At 39.2% G+C, this 21,252-nt stretch overlaps 1 protein-coding gene across 9 annotated transcripts in view; it reads left to right on the plus strand.

The window, feature by feature from the left end:
* The window catches only part of NKTR (natural killer cell triggering receptor), a 44,397-nt gene that overhangs the window by 4,841 nt on the left and 18,304 nt on the right, over positions 1 to 21,252 (plus strand). For 6 of the 9 annotated variants that reach the window (XM_087731518.1, XM_087731526.1, XM_087731494.1 and 3 more), the window contains 4 exons: positions 4,759 to 4,833; positions 11,036 to 11,143; positions 12,198 to 12,242; positions 13,994 to 14,081. In XM_087731518.1, coding sequence (XP_087587644.1) covers positions 4,759 to 4,833; positions 11,036 to 11,143; positions 12,198 to 12,242; positions 13,994 to 14,081 — 316 coding nt within the window. Of the gene's footprint in view, positions 1 to 4,758; positions 4,834 to 11,035; positions 11,144 to 12,197; positions 12,243 to 12,554; positions 12,583 to 13,993; positions 14,082 to 20,601; positions 20,614 to 21,252 lie in introns of those variants that run through there. The other 3 variants (XM_087731540.1, XM_087731533.1, XM_087731545.1) reach the window with 3 other exon arrangements.

The raw sequence follows: 21,252 nt of genomic DNA on the forward strand, positions 1-21,252 counted from the left end.
GGCCTCTGGCAGACTTCCTAGTCTCGGTCTGGAAGGGATGTGCATCACTGGCTTAATACCTGCTTTCTCCTTCAGCGGGATATTCCTGTTGATACACTGGGAAGAGTGCTGCAGTGGCTTCTTACTTGGTTTGCTCTAAGAAACTGGGAAAAGACCAAACCAATATATTTAAATTTAATTTTTAATAACTAGGTTTATTTTGGGAGTGTCTATCTGAAATTGACACCTTCCTGGCCTAAACGTAACATAATTTAGCAAAACAGTTTGTATTACGTGGAAAATAGATTCAAGCAATACGCGTTTGGCTCTCGAGGTTGTTTCTAAAAAGTTAAGCAGCTAAATTGGAGGAAATCAGTGGATAAACATTTGAAAACAATTATCATTTTAATAAATTTTCTTAGCAGGAGCCCTTGTTACAATATAGCATGGATATTCCTACGCTGAATTTTTAGCACTTAATTTGAATCAAGTAGTAGTTCTCTCTCAGCTGAAAAATTGATCAGGGGTTCAAAAACAAAAGAAAAAGTTTTCATCTTTCAATTTGAAAATAGAGTTCTGAAATAGAATTATTTCTGGTCATTGTGCCTTCTGGTTTCTGTAATTGGTGTAGCTCATTAGCTACAGATAGCACTTTATGTAATCAAACTTCAAAATATCTTAGACTTTATGTATGCATCACTTACTGTATGTAATTACCAGTAACTTAAATACTGCTTTCATCGCTTACTCTAATTTCTATCAAAAAAATCTTTAAAGAATAAGTTAAAAACCTGCTAACAAATAAGAATGCTTTATCAAAATATTGTTTCATGAATAATAGGCAAATGTTAAGTTATGGTTGGATAAATTACTGTGGTGTTGACTAGCATAAAAAGTACAGTAATGTACTGTAAAATCTACACTGTGGTGCAGACGAGCATGGCGTCAGAGCTATGACCTGGAAAGAGTCAGCCTTCTATTGAGAACACCACTAAAATTAAAATTATAGAAATGTCCTGCCTGCTGATTTTTAGTAGTTTGTATAACTTCCTTGTGGTACTAGAAGATTTGCGTCTCAAGTTAGGTGAGAGTTTCATCGTTAGAAATAAAATCCCAGCGTTTTTTCGCTTCTGTTTAGAAGCGAGGTATCCCTGCAGGCTCGTTTCTTGGCTGAAGCTGACTGAGCAGTCTGGGTAGGTTTGTGAGCAGGCTTCACCTACTTGAATAACTCTTCTTAGCAATTTTTGTTTTAATTTACTAGTCAAGTCTTATGGTTAGTCACAGGAAGCTCCTTCCCTAATCAGATAACTTAACCTTTGTATCAGGGAAATGAAGCTGAAGAAAGTATTGGAAATTTTCTCTGTACAGTGACAGCGGATCATTTCGGAGAAGAGGTGTCTGAGGAAAATAGTAGCATCTCAAATGCTTTTTTTTTTTTCTGTGTCATGTCAGTATATACCTCAGCTCCAAGTTTAAAATGAGACGTTTCCTTTTTTTTGAGGGAAGAAGTAAGATTCATATATTCTAAGCATACTTTTTATACAGATTTATTTTTTTTTTATGAACAGCTCTTATTTCGTACGTATTTGTCTGATCAAGGTGTGAAAATGTTTGATCTTTCTCTGGCACATTTAATTGACTGTTTATCAGTGGAAAATATAACCTTTGAGTGATAATGGTATTCATGCAGTTTAGGTAAAATACAGATAGTAACCCACCAGATGGATACACAGTATGTGGTTTGTGTTGTATAAGCACACGGCAACATTTTGTATAGCTGGATGTAATCGGGTAAGCAGTACTTTATGGAGAAGAGATGTCCTTATCTTTTAAGCTGGATCTACAGTCTTTTGGTGTTGGGTATGTGCATTACAAACAGTTTGTAGGAGTTGAAAGGCATGAGAAGCTAGCAGACATTATTAGTGACAAAGCACTAGTGAAAGATACTGCTGAAATCGTGCTACCTTAGTTATGAATGTCTTTTTCCGTGTTCTGCCTTGACATCTTCCAGAGCTTCAGGTGACGTTCTTCTACCAGAAAACAGAAGCGCTGGTGTCTGCTGCTTAAGGTGCTGAATACGGTGGGTTTTGTGTGTGGGACAGGCACTTGCGACCAGAAGGCTTCTGCAGTTTATGCCTGAGGGCAAAAGTCCCTTCTGGGGCCCATAGGCAGTAACACCTAGTAGTTATTTGGCAGCTGTGACCTTGGTAAATCAGCAACTGGTCTGTATTTCCCTACTCTTAGTACAACAGAGATAGTGACAATTTCTTTCTCTGAAAGGCATCGTGTGTTATTTCACATAGCAAAGGCGAGAGGAAATCTGTACCTGGCTTTCCAAAGCACTTAGTCACTTCCAGCGCTTTTGCAAGCAGAGGAATGGGACTTGGGCTCTCCTGAATTGCTGTGCTTATAGAAAATTGATCACTCTTTTACAATAGTGTCTTCTCTATTGTGTTCTCTGTATGAGTCTTCAATCCACATAGCTTATAATGGTTTCTTCGCTTCCAAATAGCTGTGTTTTCATAGTGGTAGTTACAGCTACTGCTGTTTAATGTGGGGTCTTCGAATATTTGCTCTTTCTTCATTCTTTGGAGACTGTCCCTGCCCCTTTTGTTCAGGTTTTCCTGCTGCAATGATGCATGCTCAGAGAACATTCTTACTGCAGTTAATGAAATGCAGACATTTCAACATCTGAAGGCATCTTGAATTTTTATCCAAGAGTACAAAATACAGGTGGTCTCTGTTGTTTGTTTTGTTCTGCTTTTTTTTTATTTCTCCCCTCTTTGAACCAGCTGTTCGCCTTGCTGGCAATTCTGTATGTTTGGACAAAGCTCTAAAATTGAACACGATTTCTTAGGAGCCTCTCAGACTTTTTCTTGGTGACAAAGTATTGAATAAAATACATTTGAACTTCAATTATTATTCTTTTTCTTTAAGGAAAGGGAATGAGAAGTAATTCCTGGAGTAGTTACTTTTTAAAATTATCTCTGAAGTCTTACCAGTGTGCACCACTAGAGGGTAGTGCTCATTGACAGATTACTACTGTTCTTGTAGTGCTGGCCAGCAGTGTGGCTTTTATGGCTTATTTCACAACCTATGGAGATAACTTTTTCTTTGCTAATTATGTTTTGTTTTCTTTAAAGTTTTCATATATTTGGGAGTTGGGTTTTTTGTTTCTTTTTGTTTTTTTTTTTTCCTTTAATAATATATGCCACAGTATCTTGGAAAAATAAAATAGATGATGTGAATCAATTCTAAAATAGTTTTTCATAGAATCGTTTAGGTTGGAAAAGACCTTTCAGATCATCGAGTCCAACCGTCAGTGCAGTGCTGCCAAGGCCACCACTAAACCATGTCCCTGAGCACCACATCTCCCCGGCTTTTAAATACCTCCAGGGATGGGGACTCAACCGCTTCCCTGGGCAGCCTGTGCCAGTGCCTGACTGCCCTTTTGGTGAAGAAATTCTTCCTAATATCCAACTGGCACAACTTCAGGCTGTTTCCTCTTGTCCTATTGCCCACCTGGCTACCCCCACCTGGCTACAACCTCCTTTAAGGTGTTGTAGAGAGCGATGAGGTCTCCCCTCAGCCTCCTTTTCTCCAGACTAAACACCCCCAGCTCCCTCAGCCGCTCCTCATAAGCCTTGTGCTCCAGACCCTTCACCAACTTCGTTGCCCTCCTCTGGCCATGCTCCAGCACCTCCATGTCCTTCTTGTAGTGAGGGGCCCAAAACTGAACACAGCACTTGAGGGGCGGCCTCACCAGTGCCCAGTACAGGGGCACCATCACCTCCCTGGTCCTGCTGGCCACTATTCCTGATACAAGCCAGGGTGCCATAGGCCTTCTTGGCCACCTGGGCACACTGCTGGCTCATGTTCAGCGGCTGTTGACCAACACCCCCAGGTCCTTTTCCGCTGGGCAGCTCTCCGGCTACTCCTCCCCACGCCTGTAGCGTTGCCTGGGGTTGTTGTGCCCCAAGTGCAGGACCCGGCACTGAGCCTTGTTGAATCTCACACAGTTGGCCCTGGCCCATCGCTCCAGCCTGTCCAGGTCCCTCTGCAGGGCCTTCCTACCCTCCAGCAGATCGACACTCCCACCCAGATGGGTGTCACCTGCAAACTTACTAAGGGTGCGCTTGATCCCCTCATCTGGATCATTGAGAACGATATTAAACAGAACTGGTTCATAGTATCTGGCAAGCGGAGTGTTAATCCTGAAATCGCTAGTGGTGTTTTGCCCACTTTTTTTTTTTTAAATAAAGAATTTTAGGCCAAGAGTGCCAATCCGTCTGTAATCCTTAACATGGTACGGGACTAAGTCAGTGGGACTTTTTAGGTAATGATCACAGGGAAAACTGTGGAAATGTAATTATTAACATATTTGTATAAACATAGTACTGGGCGGGGGGGGCAGGAAATTACTCCGGCTCTTTGAGGACTCATATTTATGGGAAATCTTTTCCAAACAGAAATGAATTGACAGGATTTTAGTAAATCAGTTTGGCTTTCCAAGTTCAAATCAAAATGGAATCATTAGGATTTTTAATAAATCAGATGTAATGATATTACTTAATCTTCAGGTTTTTTACGATTATGGTATTGTTCTTTCCTGCCACTTGTTTTAGTATGTGCATATTAGAGTTGTTTTATTCTGCTTGATAAATAACTTTTTCTCAGAAAATTATATTTTCAAAACGTGCTGATTTACTTTTGAGCAGAGTTTCTTATATCATCATAAAGAGTTATAAAACTCTTAATTTTTTTCTTTTTATCTCCTAGTTGGTCGAATTATGTTTCAGCTCTTCTCAGACATATGTCCGAAGACTTGCAAAAACTTCCTTTGCTTGTGCTCAGGTATGTAGCATGCCTATATTTAAGACTTTTAACGTTTCTTACAATTGTTATTTGTTTATGCATGCATAAACCGCAGCATAATAATAGCGCTGATCTTCATCTTCTGGTAAAACCAAAGCTGAGACTTGTTAGCGCTGAGGAGGATTTGAGTAATGCATAGCAGGAAATAGCGTGATATTGTGGAACTGTGACCAAGGTTAGAGTAGTGGAGATAATACATGATTACAGAACGCAAAACTGTGAATTTATGGAACAAAAACGTTTGGTTTTTTTTATTTTGTCCCTAAGATGGGGCTCCTGTAGGTAGAAGTGATTGACAAGGCTGAGACTATGGTGGAATTATTGATCACTCAAGTTACGCAAATGTGATAAAGGCAAGCAATTCTTTAGGATTTATGAGGGCTTTAGGATTTATCAGGAGAGACATTAAGTATTACTGTCACTGCACAGTATAATGGTGACATTTGACTTGGGACACTGCATAAAACTTGGAATATGTATAATTTTTTTCTTATATAAAATGTTGATTAGATATAATAAAATTTTGAGTGTATTTCAGGTTCACAGAAGTGCTACACGGGGATCAGAGGACAGGAGCGTCTTTTAAATCTGAGAAAACTCCTTTATTTTTAGCTAAATGAAGGACTGAAAGGGAATATGATGGTCCTTTAGAAATCCCAGGATTGTTTGGTGGGGGAGAGAAGAGGTCTGTGAAATCAAAGGGACAGCATTGGCAAAAGAATATCTGGGTGTAATGTAGTGCCCTCCAACCCATTTTTTTAAGCAGGACTTAACTTTTTTAAAATGGTTCCTAATGATAGGAAGAGTAAGGGTAGTAAAGGTTTGGTGGGTTTTTTGGTCTGCAGTGTTCCCCAGGGATTTTTCAGCTGCAAGTTGAACGTTAATCTTGCTTAGGTTATTATAGGAATTGGTGTGTGTTGTTTATGCGAGGAATGCATTCTGTGTCTTGGTGGTCTCCTGGTCTTGTATACCTGAATGCTCAGCAACTTGCAATATACCTTCAGTTAACTGCACCAGGGAAACCTCTGCCTTGTCTATGAAATAACTCTTTCCCAGATCATTAAAATGCTCCAGCAAAACTTTCCAGGCAGCATTTTAACATCTGGCCTTAGTGAACAGCTTTTAGCTAACTGGTTATGTGAAACCATTTGTTTATCCTTATGCGTTAACTTCTTAAAGTTCATCTTGTCAGAGCTCAAATCCCAGAATGTGGTGTGTTCTAGATAATCTCTGTGAAGATTAGGAAGAGCTTTATAATACTATGAACTTGTGGAAGTACAGTACACATCTTTTTTGAGGTCTGTGTCGTGATGTCCCCTCTTTTTATTCTACTTTCTGATATTTTTTTTTTATCACTTACGCTTATTAAGGAGATACCTAGGGATAGACTGAGAATGGGAAAGAATGGTATAACTATAATAGAAAAATGGGTACTCTTTTGAAGTTTATCTTAATCAGAATGGGTTACAAAAGATAAGAAATAAAATGGAGTAGCAGACTGAATAGCGTAATGTTGAAGCCTCATGTTCTGTAGCTCTGTAGGATTGTTTAAATCCTTACAGCAGCTTTGCTAGAAATAAGTGGAGATAAAGGAAGGAAAAGGTGTTGGAGATGATGAGGAATGAAACAAACAAGCAGAAGAAAGAACAACTTTAAAAAAAAAAAAAAGTCTGACTTCTTTGTATTGCATCCCTGTTTGAATTCAGTTCTACAGCTGGCTGTACAGGTTTCATTGATGTCTTCAGCTGGAACCTGTCTTTAATTGGAAGAACATTTGAAAGTAATCACAAAGTTAGGTCTACTCTTGATCAGACTCGCAGACTTAAATGCTACCTGAAACATTTGTTTCATTCTTGCAAATAGTGTTTGCTACTGCGTATTCGTAGGCTAGAATGATGATTTGACAGATATCTTTAAAAATTTGCTAATAAACACATGATAATTAAATTCTGCGTGGGAGAGAGAAGCATATAGAAGAACCTGAAGTAATTTAATTTCTTGTGGTGAATGTAATGTTTAAGAGAATTAAGTTATATTCATTTCCTTTCCTGGTAGAAGCCATCTCTTTTTCTGCCGTGGTAGTTCTCAAACTTGAACTCAGGATGGCTGAGTTTGGAGGCTAGGGTTTCATGGCTAACATTAATTCTTTTCCTGTTTGTGCTAATTACATCTGTCTTACTGTTCAGTTTGCCTGAGGTTTTTCCTGTCAACTCTTCCGTCTGCCTTTCTGCTTCTCCTTGACAAGTTCTTCCAGTGCAGTTGTTACTGCTAGTTTATCCGCACTACGCGTGCCGTTTTCCCTGCCCTCCTGCCTTGTGCTGTCAAAACCTCGATTGCCCCAGCATCTAAACCGAGTACTCCACACAAGGATCCAGTCTGCTGCATGGTACCACAGATGAGAACCGTGGCCAGGAGAGGCAGGCCGGACTGAGGGTCATCCATACTCTTCACAGTAGGATCCAGCAGTTCTCTGGTACATACTTTCCACCTGTCCCCGTGGACTGATGTAGCATTCCAGTTGGGCTACTGCTTCTGTGTTTGCCTAGATTGTGTTAGAGAACTTAAAGAGCCTGTCTTCAGAAGAGCAGTGGTTCTGTGATGGAGATGAAGGTGTACTGGTAAGATTGCATTGACCTCTGGCAACCAGAACTGAGATGTGAAGGGTTGCTTTAAATTTTGGGGGTTGAGAGCTGCTATACCATCTTCAGAGACCAAATAAGTCATTTGCTTCCAGAAGTTGGGCTCCCCTGACTCCTGCCACTTTTTGCAGCAAGATGCATTGTTAGAACTTCAGTCATCATAGAAGCGTGAGTTCCTACCAGGTATATCTTTTGTCCTTATCTTTTGGTCTTTGCAAGAAATCTGATCACTGGAGGTTTACTCAATACAGCATCACTTTCTGGCACTGACAACATCTCGTAGCCATATGCGAGGCCTATGCTCATCTAAAGAGGTCTATAGCTGTGTAATAGAGGATGCTACCCCATTCTGCACCGTATAGTCTATATAATGGAATAGCTTAGCAGCAGACTGTGAGTATTGTACACTTCTGTAGTACATAAATTCAGGATTCTGCATGCCAGGCCAATCCAGCATGTTCTTTTTCCTTAGACGTGTATGGGCACCCACCTGCATTGTAGCTGATAAAGGCATTGCAGCTGCGGGGTGCCATGTGTCTTCACTTAGGCTGCTACGGACCTCATGGCAACTTGGTTTGGGCTGTGCACTTCCATTGTGTCAGTGTGGAGTGGTTTCACTTGTCTCAAGGCAAGGTGATACGCCCTGAGAGAAAGACTGGAGACCAGTGTTTGAAATGCTGTGCCCATCATCGTGCCTGCTGCTCCCTCTGTAATCTCTGCGAGGCAAGCCAGGATGTTTTTGTCAGAGACAGATGGAGGAGGACAGGGTGATGCTGGCTGCCTTCCTGCAGCCTGACATTGTTGTCAAAAATAGACCTGGCTAATGTGAAAGAATGTTGTCTGCCTTGACAGCAAGAGGCTCCTTGCATTTAGATTAAAACATCTGGACTTGCAAACTGGCACTTGCAGGTCCTTCAGTCAGTCCACCTATTGAATAAACACAAGCCCATCTGCTCTTCAGCACCTTGTCAGGAGCTTCCCTTCTCATCATCTGAAACAGAGACCGCTACTGGGCACCTAATTCAAAATATCTCAGACTGGGTTGGCAGTGCAGGGGGTTAACAGGGCATGAGAGCAAAGTTTACCTGCCAAAGGGAGAAGGGCGCTTTGATAAAGGCCCTCGTGTTGTGCCCTTCTCAGCTAATGGGTTGTCCCTTGCAGTCACTATGTAAGTTCACCACCATCCCGTTTCCAAGGGATTTGCAGTACATGGAAAGAACTGCTTAGGCAGGAAGGGTGCAGGTAGATGGGGCTCCAAGACAACTTTTTTCTTTTTCGGACAAAATTCAGGCATATTTAGGGCAAAAAGAATACAGCTAGTATTTGGCCATAAACAAAAAAGAAGCCCGGCCCATGGGCTTTGTATTGGTTGTTGCAGAAAAGTGTCTGAGCTTAGGGAGGTGCTGCAGCTCTGACCAGTGGAGCAACTGGTCTCTGTCTTTTGCCTGTCTGGGAGTCCAAGGATTGGTTTTGAAAATCAGAGTGACACAGTACAGTTTTTGCAGGAATTTCGCTCTCCACCATTTGGCCAGCAGCTTAAGTGCATTGTCTAAAATGTCTGCAGCTTATGGGGAAGTAGTTGAGTTATATGATTTTTGCCCACAGTTGTGATATTCCCTTCCTTTCACGCACGATACAAGTATTGCTATTTATTACAAATAGGGACTACGCTGTCTGGGCAGTACCATAAAGCAGAGTAGAAAAAGGGACTACAACTTCTGGCCGTGGTCTAACGCTCCCCTCTCACCTTAATGTACCAGCTCAATCACGCAGTCAAGTGCAATGCAGGATCCCATTCTCGAAGGGGATTATCCATAGCCTGAGGGACGTGCTGAAACGTGACCGAAAACGTAGGCAGATACTCCTTGGTATTGATTGATCTGGGGTTTCCAATGCTGTAGCAGAGAGGGGTATGTTTGGAGGGAAAAAGGGTTTGTCCGTCCCTGTAATAAATAGCTTTGCTTGGATAACTTCTGTGGAAAATAAAAATGGGGTAGGAGGCAGCATGGGTTATGAGTATGAAGAGTCAGGGTAATGGAAAATAAGTTGTATTCTTGTGAGTGAAGGCATCTACAAGTATGACAAACAGCAATGCCATGAGTGGGTTTTGTGCCACAAACCGCTCTTTGCCCTCATCCCGGCAGCGATGGGCTGTTTGGAATGGCAAATTTGGGTTGATTGGGCCATCAGTTAATTTTGGGTGGAGGACCAACAGATTGCACAAGGGGAGCGTTGGCTCTGGGTAACAAGTACGCGTCTGAGGGCACTACACGGTGCAGAACATACCGGTTAAATATCCTCTGACCAAGTGTCAAATGCCTGTTCCATACCCAGGGGTGGGATGAAACTGAATGTTGGGTTATTTGTCCTGACTCATTACAGAATGTCTCCCGCACGTGCGGTTTACATGGGATTTTAGCTGTTGCACAGGGTATAATACACCTGTTACTCTTAATTGCCGTGTTCTGCCAGCTCCCCTCTTCTTGGAAGCTAAAGTCAGTGTGTCTTGTATGTTCCCTGACTGGACCAGTATAAATCCCTCGTGAACCCCCTACGCAGGACCTCTGCCCTGCCAGTCATAGTACCCTCATCCACATGCCCAGTACAGTTTTTCTTCTGAATTTTGGAAGAAATATTAATGAAGCTTGAGGTTCTGCGATGTCTTTCTCCAAAATCACCAGTAAGCTTGAACTACAGCTGCACTGGGAGTCCACTGGGTGCCACTTCTTAGGAAATCTCAGGCTCAGAAAGGATTAACAAGTACCGTGGCCTGGTTTGGCTTCTGCTGCTGTTTAAGAATGGCTCTGGTACCAGTTCAAGGTTTGGGGGATTTTCCCGCCCCCGTTATGATTCTCATTCAGTTCGTCCTGGAATGGTTCTTTTATACACAGTTTTGTTCCCCTCTTCTGTCAGTCTTTTCAGAAATGGGAATCTGTTTTGTGCAGGTTTCATACTGAGATGGTGAGGGTTGGTGCCGGGCAGATTGGCCTTAAGGGTTGGCCTGACACTGTGCATGGAGTGGTGAAGATGTGACACACGCTTGGAGTAGCTCAATCCCACTTTTCCAAGAGTAGATTGCATTGAAACTGAGTTGAAGCCTGTTCTGAGCTCGGATTTCTGTCCTGGGACTCAGCTGGCACATCCAGATGTATAAGTGGTTTGAGAAGGACTCCAGTGTAAGCTTAGCAGCTTACACAGCTAAGATAGCAGTGTAGCTATAACCACAGAAAATAGTTAACCCATCGTTATTATGAACTTTTCTTTTCTTATAAATTGTTCCGAGTGCATTGCTAATAAGTACACTCCTTCTGGGGAGGGGAGGAAATTTTTTTAAGAAGAAACCTAATTTTCACTTGGGAGTCCCCGTGTAAATGGGTCCCTTCCGCTATTAATGGGCGGTCAAAAGGCAACAGGTAGGACTGTGTTATCCTTTATAGTTGTGCTATTCTGATGGCTGTCTTATGTCCATTAGCACTGGGGAGGTAAAACCCTTGGAATTTGTTCAGTGACAATCTGTAGATTCTTTTTGTTGAACCTTGCAGGTGAAAAAGGAATTGGCAAAACAACTGGAAAGAAGCTGTGTTACAAAGGCACTACGTTCCATCGTGTGGTTAAAAACTTCATGATTCAGGGTGGGGACTTCAGCGAAGGTAAAATACACTTCTAAAACTGAAATGTTTTCAGTGGAACAGAAATGTTATAACTTATATGGTGATAATATAACTTCAGAAAATGCCATAGAAGCATTACAATGCCATAAAAATATTTCATTTGCTGTGAAGTATAGCATAGATCACCCATTTCTCTGTTAATCTTTGAAATTCTAAAATGTTTGAAGCGAAGTAATATTTATTTAGAAAATGTGTAAAGTTAAAGAAGTAAAAAAAACCCACCCTTGCTGGGGTTAACACCTATCTCATTAAAACAGAATTCAAACCCAAAATGTAGTCGCACTGCTTTTCGCTTTTGTGTCTGCGGTAGAGGCAGCACTAGTGATGCGCTATTGATACAGGGACCTAATTATTTGAATAAGTTTACTTTTTTTAATTATGTTTAGTAAATGAGCTTGTGTTTAACGGATAAGTCTCCAAAAGGAGACTTTCCAGGAGTTTCTTTGTTTCCTTCCCTGCAGTATGTGTACAACATAATGTTTTAGCCTGTTGTCCTTCCCTGAAATACCTGTCCTTACCAAAATGTATATCTTCTTTGCTGTGTCCTGAAATCTTGTGCCTGATAAAACGGGTGCAGCAAGGGAATGTCTTGTTTTGAGAGTCAAGTAGGAGTGCCTTTAAAACTGCTGGCTATTTTACCTCGCCCATTCTAGTGGTTTCTCAGCTGCTTTGAGCTGGGCAAGATTGTTGGGTGTACCTACTATTGTCTTTTTTGTTGGTTTTTTTTTTTTTCCCTCCTCACTTGCTGTTGTTTTGCTGCCTGCTGTTGCTTTAAGCAAATACCAGTGAGGATTGGCCTTTGGAGCCCTGCTTCGTACTTTCCAGTGTTCAGAGGCACTAAGGCAATCTTCATTCTCAAGGTTTTGAGCGTCAACAGGATAATGCACGGTTGTGACCTTTTAATTAAGGAGCTTGTGCTCAGATACGAGTAACTGGGCAGAGTATCCTGGTTCGTTACAAACCGGTGGAATGTAACATACAGCTTTTTTCGTAAATGAAACAGAAGGTTTAATTCATGTTTTTTAATGCATAGGTAATGGAAAAGGAGGTGAATCTATTTATGGTGGCTATTTTAAAGGTAAGAGGAAATATGTCTTTGCAGATTCTGTATTCAGTTCTGAGAGAAACAAGTCTTGATTCCCAAGCTACTTAATGAAAACAGGTCTACTTATAGATCACCTTTTGCATGAAACTAATGTTGCATGAGAATTATTTTTATATGCATGACTTTCAGATAATTTTTTTGGTAATATTTAACTTTAACTGACAATTAATTAAGGCTAACATTATTGGTTAAACATGACTTTCAGCATGGAGGTTAGGCAACTTTATTCATGAATAAACTCCTATCTTCCTGCCTAAAACTGTCAACATATTCTTTTGTTTATAGAGAATGTGGTCTTTTGCAAAATGAAAAGGTAAGAGACAAAAGCTCAGTAACACAAATTCAAACTCTGTTCCCTTGTACCCTCCCTAGTAAATATATAGACAACTGATACATCCGTTTGTAGATGGATATCTGTGTTGCTTGGAGAAATGAAGAGTTCTGTGTCTAACCTTTCTGAGGGTTAATGACTTATTCTGGGAAAGAATACTGGCATAATTTCCAGCTCTAAACAGTTATTTCTTCTTTTGTTAATGTCCCTTTCCTCCCCTTCCCTATTCAAGGTTTGTATGTTTAGTGTTCGTTTCGAAAAGTGTTTGTTTATATGCTACACAAGTTATTGTACTTGCAAAGAATTTGTAAATAAATGTACACTTACCTTTTTTTAAAATCTGTTGTTGGAAGGAAAATGGTGAGTTTATAAAGTATTCGTTTAAAGACATGAAATTCTTCCTTGCAAAAAAAACAGGTAGTTACTGTGGTATTCAAGTGTTAATAAAAGCACTATATATGTATTTATGTAGCAGCCCCTGGTTCTGTATGTTTTGCAAGTAGCTCTGAGTGGTGAAGCGCATGCCATTAAGTTTGCCTTGAACAGAGACATAGTTTGGTGTTGGAGTATTACAGCCTTTAGTCAAAAGAAAGTCTTGAATAGATCCATTTGCTAAAAAGTTACTAGGGTTTGTTTCTAAAGGTGGTGAGTGCTAAACATGCAGCGTTGTGTTTTGATAAGTCATCTTAAAAATAACGGCTTTATACGCTCAAATTACTATTTTTAGCTTTGAAAATGAACTTCAGAAGATCTGGTTTTATATTATGCTGTACAACCAGAAGTCCTCTTTAATTCACTGGAATATAAAATGCATATTTAGTTTAGTCATCTTTGATTTCATACTTAGGTTGCAGGAAGAATATGTTCTTTACTTTCTCATTGAGGTAACTAGGGTTTTTTTTCCTGTGTACATTTTGAGACTTCCAGTTTTGAATTGATAGGTGGCTATCTTTTAATGTGCTTTTTCTCTAGATCTTTCTACCTGAGGTGCACGCTGTGTAAATAACAGTATCATGTGTGTTAAGTCTTGTTTTAGGCTGTCAGTAAGTCTGCCAATCTTTTTCTTATTCAGAAAATGCTGGATTTAAATCCAAGTCTATGAGAATCTCATGTTTATTGAAGACAATAATAATGATTTTAATTTTTTTTCATTAGAAATGTTTGCACTATATCTGAAATGTTTTCTTTAAGAAAGAATGCTTTCTGTCTCATAACTGCTTCTATTGTAACTTTTGAGAGGCTTGTTTAAACTTGATTTTTGTTTTTCCCAACCTGTTCATGTTTCTTCAGCAGCAGCAGAATTTCTCCTTATAGCATCCATAAGTTACTAAGAAAATAAGACTTGTATTCCTTGTCAGGGAAAATCTGACAAACATATTTTTTCTTCAAACAGATGAAAACTTTATTCTCAAACATGACAGAGCGTTCCTTTTGTCAATGGCAAACCGAGGGAAACATACCAATGGTTCCCAATTTTTCATGTGAGTAGATGTAATACGACAGTTGAGCTTTTCTTAAACAGAGAAGCGCTGTTCATGAGAAAGATGGTATTGCTAAATTATCTATAACAATGTTATCCGCCTTATTTTAAATAGGGTTGAGTGGGTACCTGCAGTGTAAGCTATAATAGGGAACATCAGTTATCGCAGTTTGCTTGTGGCATTCATTTAGATTAGAAGCTGGTACTACATGGATGTTCCTTGTTCATTGCTTTTTACCCTAAAAATACGGCTTATGCAATAAGTTATTAGTGCCCAGAAAATAGATTCTTTGGCTTTGTGTGTGCACCAACCAAATCTTAACAGACTTATCTGCAAATTACAGTGTTGAGCATTGTATGCAAAAGGGAGTGAGATCTACAGGTGATTCGTATGATTTTGCATGTGCTCTTTAAATACAATGATTTATGATTTAGGTTGGGAGGGGTGTTTTGGGGTTGTTTTTTGGGGTTTTTTTTGGGGGGGGGGAGTGGGAGGGGGTTTGTTTTTTTTTTTTTTTTAAATTTTTTTATTTTATTTTGGAGTATTCGTTCCTGACATGCTTTTCTCCTATCTTGCTGCCTAGTTCTGTTTACTTATGCATATACCGACTACTTTGGTACCAACGCTGTGTAAAATTATGTGCTGATAATCAGATTTTTCCTTCATTACCTTAAAAAAAAAAATCCATTCTAGTATGTAGCCATGTTCTGTTAAATTGTAGAAAATGCATGACTCTCTACCATCAATAAATACTCAGGTCTGATATGTCAGAGTCTTCTGGTTAAAGTAGTTGTGTTCTAGGTTCAGTATTAGTATTTTTAAGCTTACTAATTTTTATGTGATTATTCCTTCTGTTAACTCCCTTTTAAAAATTACCTTCTGTTAATGTTTAACAGTTTGTATTTGGAAAGATCTGGATTATAACTTTGGGCTTGTGCTGAGAAGAACTTTTGAAAACACTAGTGTTGTTTCACAAAGTAAATTCTAGTGTAGTTACTTAACTAGAAGAACTTTTTTCTTTGCCATCTTTCTTGGGTGATAAGAATGAATGGCGCTTCACTGTCTTCAGTAAAGGAGGAATTGTCCTCAAGAATCTTTTTTTTTTTTTTTTTTTCCCTTCCTTTGCCTGAAAAAAGATCTTCAGTATGATATGGTGAAGTTCAGATAAGAGACATTTTTAGGTCTCTTCCTAAAGAATGCCCTAAAAATGGAAAATGAATAGGAACCTAAGAGGAAGTCTTTCACAGTTACCACTGTTCTGACTTTCCATAGAGATAAAAATCGTAAGTGTCAAAAGCTTGTTTTCTGTTACCTTCAAACCAAATTTAGATGTTGTGCTTCCTTACAGTAAATCTGAATGGGTATGTATACACATTAATATGGAAAACAATCTCTATATAAAAAGCCCCCATGGTTTATTAAGGTCTCTGCAAAACATTGGTTCACTATTTACTATTTGGTGACTTATCTTTTGGTTCTCTTGTCGTAATTTTCCATTTTTAAGCTTATCTGAACAATATACATGAAACTTAATGATGTCACATCAGTCAAGAAGCTATCATTTGAGGGCTCTAAAGTTTCTTTTCTCTCCTGCATTTGATTCAGAAGTCATCTTCTTTCCCTTATGCTTAGTAGACTCAGCTTACTTGTTCAATTAGATTTAACAGACATAAACACCTTGTCTCTCCCCACACACCAAAACAACCTGCGGTTGTGTTAGGTGCTAAAATATAATTTACATGGGACAATAAAATGAACAGTATTTCAGAGCACTTTCATCAAATACAGAAACATTTTGAAAGATGCAGATTTCTTCAAAAAAATCTGTTTTTTCCTAGAATCGCTGTAAAGAGAAAGCATTAATTTGGTGGGAATTCAGGCAGGGTAAGATACTTAAACATAATCGTCTCCATGTAAGCTAGAGTCACCTCAGCTGCCTGTAGGAATCTAAGGCCATTTGTAGTGTCCTAGGGTATCCTACCTGGCCTTCAGCTGCTGGGAGAGAAGGGCATGGATGTTCTGAAGGTCTGGTGTCTTACCCGCCTGCCCCATGCAGATTTCTTGGATATCCTGTACTGTCTTAAATGGCACCAGCTTGCCCTACATTCAGGCAAGTGAATCAAGCCCAGGAGTAAGCTCCCAGTATAGCCAATGAGGTTTAGGTGGGCTACTAAGTTTTTCAAGCATGGTCTAATGCTCTAGGCTTCTGTGACCCTCTTGACCAGGGCTTTTTTCATTTTATCACATGCAGACATGTAATGCTGGTTGAGAGACCCCTGGGAACTCCAAGACAGCGTGCAAATATGACGTAGCACCTGCAAGCCACCCTGCGCTCCTGGAGTAGCAGCTGGAAGCCAGGCAGGATACAGTAGGGCAGCTCAGGGTGCCTGTATGTTGGCAACTGAGCGTTCTCCGGAGGGCTGACCCGCAGCTGAGATGCCTAGCTCACCTGCGGATGCCTTTACTGTGTTCAAATTTATGCATTTAAGCTGAATCCCACCTCTGGCCTCTAGTGCTGCAGCTCATCCTGGGAATGAATATGTACAATTACAGAATCCGTACAGAAGCCCCTGAGGCCGCTGGTAAAGGCAGGCGTGTATGTACACAGTCAGTTCCAAAGTCAGGTTCATGTTTGATAACGCCATTTACGAATAGGCAAGGATGGATGGTGAAACACATAGTTCAACAACCTGCCTTTTTGTATAGGTTTTTTTTTTTTAATGGTGGAACTTGGTTTTTGCTTCATGGAGAGTTTGAATTTCAAGATTCAAAGTAGGAAACAACTACTAAAGACTTTAGGCAGTTTCTGACTTAACTTTAAAATGCAATATATTAAAGCAGTTAGTCTTGCTTGGTGACATTTGTCTGATTACTTCAGGGAATGTATTGTGTATCTATACAGCTTTTCTTTAATGAAATATATTTGTTTCCTTCAGTGATATACTTTAAGCTGAAATTCAAGCATGTTTCTTATACTGAAAAGAATGCTCAGTTATTCAGTAGTTTTTCATTAGGAAAAACGTTCTTCAAATGTGTAACCTGAAAATTGTGTGGAAGGGCAGTCTTCAGTGGCAGTCTTTAGATTTTTAATGGTTTGAACATGTTTAATTTTATTGATTAGATTTATAGAAAGGGAAATAGTTCATCTCCATCTGAACTTCTTTAGATCTGTTGTTTGCATTTTTTATGGTTCAGTGAGAACTCTGTATTTCTGTATCGTATACATGTGTAATGTAGCAAATAAGGAGTGCAAGTAAGCTATTTTCTTTCATATAAGTATCTGTTCAATTAGGGCTCAAATAATAGCAAGATTTCTGACTATAACATTTTTGCTTGCTCATCAGAAGTGCTTTCCCTGCTTACCACAGATAAGTGCCATTTGGAATAACTAGTCTTTGGAGAAAGTAATCAGGCAGCAAATATCTCTTTGACAGACTGCACTAACAAACTGGTCCCAACAAGACTCTATGCAATGCCTAAAAATTGTTACAAGTTGAGCTACAGTGGTCAGTTTTACTTGAAATAGATGCTCCAGACTAATCTTAATGTAAGCAAGTATCTGACCGATCCTAAAGTATCACAGCTTGCTTTGATTCATCAGGAATTTCTCTGGCATGAATGAGTTTGAAGCATTTATAAGGAACAATAGAGAACTGGGCTTGGAAAAGACAGTGTAAGTATTGTTAGGAAACGCCAGTGAGGCCAGTGTAAAAAGAATGAACGTAAATCAAAGCACTGGTAGAAACTGGCAAGATGCAAAAGTAGAACAAAGAGTCAGATGCGTGTGTGTGTGTAGGGGTGTGTGTGTGTATATCTATATACAAAAAATGTTAGAAGTGCTGTATTTAATGCTCGTTGACTAATTTTCCCCACTTATCTTTTTTTCTTAATTGAATAGGAGTAACAGTTGGGTTGGAAGGAGAATGTTTAGCTAAAAAGCAGGATTGTTTTTCACGCATATGTACTTTAAATAGGCCAAGTCTATTCAGACATGTCTAAGAAACATCTCCTAATCTGAAGAAATGCATCTTGTTGAAATCCAGCAGAAAGGATCCAGAGACTATCCCTTTATAATGTTTGGATTTGTGAAACATTGGAATTTGAATTTTCTATAACCAAAAGGATCTGTTGTAGCATTTTATTGCAGACTTGTGTTGAAGACAGTTGTAATGTACCCGTTTATAAATTAGCTGTTTGTATTTTCAGATAGGACCACTATTTAATTTGCTTCTTGTCCGTGATTAACTTCTTTTAGAACCATCAGTTACTTAGCAAGTGTTCTGAACACCCCGTGAGTCTGTTAATCTTTTAATCGTCCTGTTTCCATGTTGATACTCAGACATGGAATCCCTAGGGTGGGGCAGAGGTTGACAGGAATCACTCTAGAATCATCATCCTTTTTCTATATACGCCAATATCTGTTTTAAACTGCTGCTGAAAAGATGATGATTATTTTTATCAGTTATTGGGGGAGTGCATCTAGAACATTGCACAAATATAGTTCATATCTTTAGGTCCCTGATTTAGAGTCGGGGGGGGATAGTTGGCCTGTTGGTGGACGTTCCAGCCCAGCGGCTGCGTTACCTGTTGGGTGACGTTCTTCTTGAGCGATGCATTCTGCTTCTCAGTCGAGCTGATCTGATGAAGGTACCTGGGCTCTTCAGAGCCACTCCATCGTGCCTGTGGCCATACCCAACCTGCTAGTAAGGGAAGTTGCAATAAAAAATAAGTGCAACTCTTGTGAAAACGAGTATATAAAGTACTATAAAATTAATGAGATTCCTGATCCTATACATGCTTGCTTGGGCTTAACTTTGCTTCCGTTGTCATATAAAATCTGTCAAGCTACGCTTCCTAGAAAAATAGAAGTGACTGTGCAGAACGAAGCATAAAGAAAACAATAGGAGGCAAAAAAAAAGTAACCAACCTCTTTGTTGTCATGGGCAAGTTTTGTGTAATAATTCATTTATTGCCTTGTTATTTGGCCATGTAGTCTACTGAGGAATACATCCTTATTACAATTGAAAGAGGAGTCCTCGGTTGTATTCCTTATCAGTTCAAATGCTTGGAGTTCTTGCCTCTGTGTTCAAAAGCTATTTAAAACTTGAGGCTGTTTTGCTATTACTGCTAGATTTATATTATTTTTTTTTTCCATATTGAGGGTATCGTTGGTTTAATGTGTTTCTCAAGCTCTGCTTTCTTGCTCAAAACTAAATAGCTTTTTAAAAATGTTTTTAATGCGTGGTGCCATGCCTAGTTACTAAATTCAAAAAAACTAACCGCTTTGATCTGCTAAATGAAGGATAAAATAAATTGTGAGGACTTTTTTGTTTTGATTTTACAAATGATTTCTGAATGTTACCACCTTATTAAAAGTGCTTCCTTTCTAAGTCTTTTTGGTGTCCCAAAACAGGTATTCTTCTAACCAACAGTTTTTGGTGTGTGTTCTTTTTTTTTTTTTTTTTTTTTACTGTGAATGAAATACCTTTGAGCTAATTATAGAACAGTTGTCAGGAATGTAAAAATCTAAAACTTTCAAATGAAAGGGGCTGATGTTGCATTATCTTTGAGCGAAAGTGGTATGTGTGCACCTATCACGCAAGCAGGTCCCGTTGGCTTGATCAAAAGTTTATGTAAAAGCACAGCCTGTGTGAAAGCATTCACAGGATGCTTTTGTGTGTAGCAAGTAACAACTGGATCATTTCAATGCTCAGATATGCAGAGGCATAATTAAGAATTCATGGTTTATTTGGGGGGAAAAAATATGGACAAGCTCGACTGATAATGCAGTTTTAAAACATTGCTGCTGTTCAGAATTATGCCAGAGCAAACGTATGGTGTTAGTTGGTCCACGTTTTGTCTTTTTTGCATCTGCAATGTGTTTGTTTTTCTATAATTCTGAACATAAGCAATCTCATCGCAATGCACATATTTTACAGAAAGCACCTGTTTTTCTTAGGTTTAGAAAAGCTTCATAATACAATGAATATTATGAACAGCTAATTATGAAACGTATGACGTTGTAGACTTACTGACTTAACACATTTCATTTGTAAAGCAAAACATTTAAGCTATGGTGGGAAGTATATACTTAGGAGTGGATTCAGTAGAGCATTTGAACACCGATGTAACTGCAAGCATGTGAATAAAGCCCTTGAAATCAGTTATTCATCTGCTTAAAGTTGTGCATGTGTTCTAACACTTTTGCTGGATTGAGACTTAGAGGGGAGCGGGAGGATGCTCTTTTCTACCTGTTTATCTTTGTAACGGTGTATGCGAGCAGGTTATGTCTGTAGGTTTCTTTTTGTTTTTAAGGAGAACTTACTGTAGTTTTCAAAGTACCTTGTATTCTAAAGAAAATTTAGAGCCCTCTTTTAGGCATCCTTGTTCTGCATACAACTTGATTAATATTAATTTTAAACTTGTATTTGATAAAACATAGACTCAGTTTTGTCTGAAAATGTATTACAATTTATTTCTGCCATTTTTGTGTAAAATTTACAGAAACAGTGTTACATCGTGCGCTCCAAAGGTAATGTCTCATTCCTCTAAGGCTGTGTCCTTTCCTTTTCTTCTTTCTGTTTTTCTTTCTTGTTTTTCTGATCATATTGTTATGTGCATTGAATCCTTTGTTAGGACTGAGGTTCTTGCGGGGGTGGGCGATAAAAACATGTTTTTATCAAAAAGATGCTTTTCTCTTCAGCAGTATCTTAAACCAATTTAAAGTTGAGTGAAGAAAGGTATTTGTCCTTCTGTAAATAACTTGGATAATAGTATAATTATAAGGCAGATTATGAATGTTTTAAATTGTGAAAGTTCTGTGTAGAAATGTTTTAATAAAATATTATTTTGGGGGAGGAACTCATCATGACTCTGGGTTTCAATAGTGCAAAGGCAGTAAGTAGGTTTTCTCCTGATTAAGTTTCGAAACCAAAGCAAACGTTCAAGGATTGAAACGCAGAACATATGCAGAAAACTTTGAAGTGGTCTTTTAAAGTGCTCATTTACAGAATAAATGTCATGTTACAACCCTAACGTTGAGAGGAGAAACCTTTCAAAAGCACAGTGAGGGGTTGGGTTTCTGCTTCCCGTAGGAAGTCTGTTAAGTCGCCAAACTCCTTGGCATGCATCTGAAAAGTTTTCTTTTTGGATGATGCTTCTCCTTGTGTTT

Source organism: Nipponia nippon, unplaced genomic scaffold, assembly GCF_047370975.1.
Source record: "Nipponia nippon isolate SJK-2023a ecotype South Korea unplaced genomic scaffold, ASM4737097v1 scaffold_1, whole genome shotgun sequence".
NCBI lineage: Eukaryota > Metazoa > Chordata > Aves > Pelecaniformes > Threskiornithidae > Nipponia > Nipponia nippon.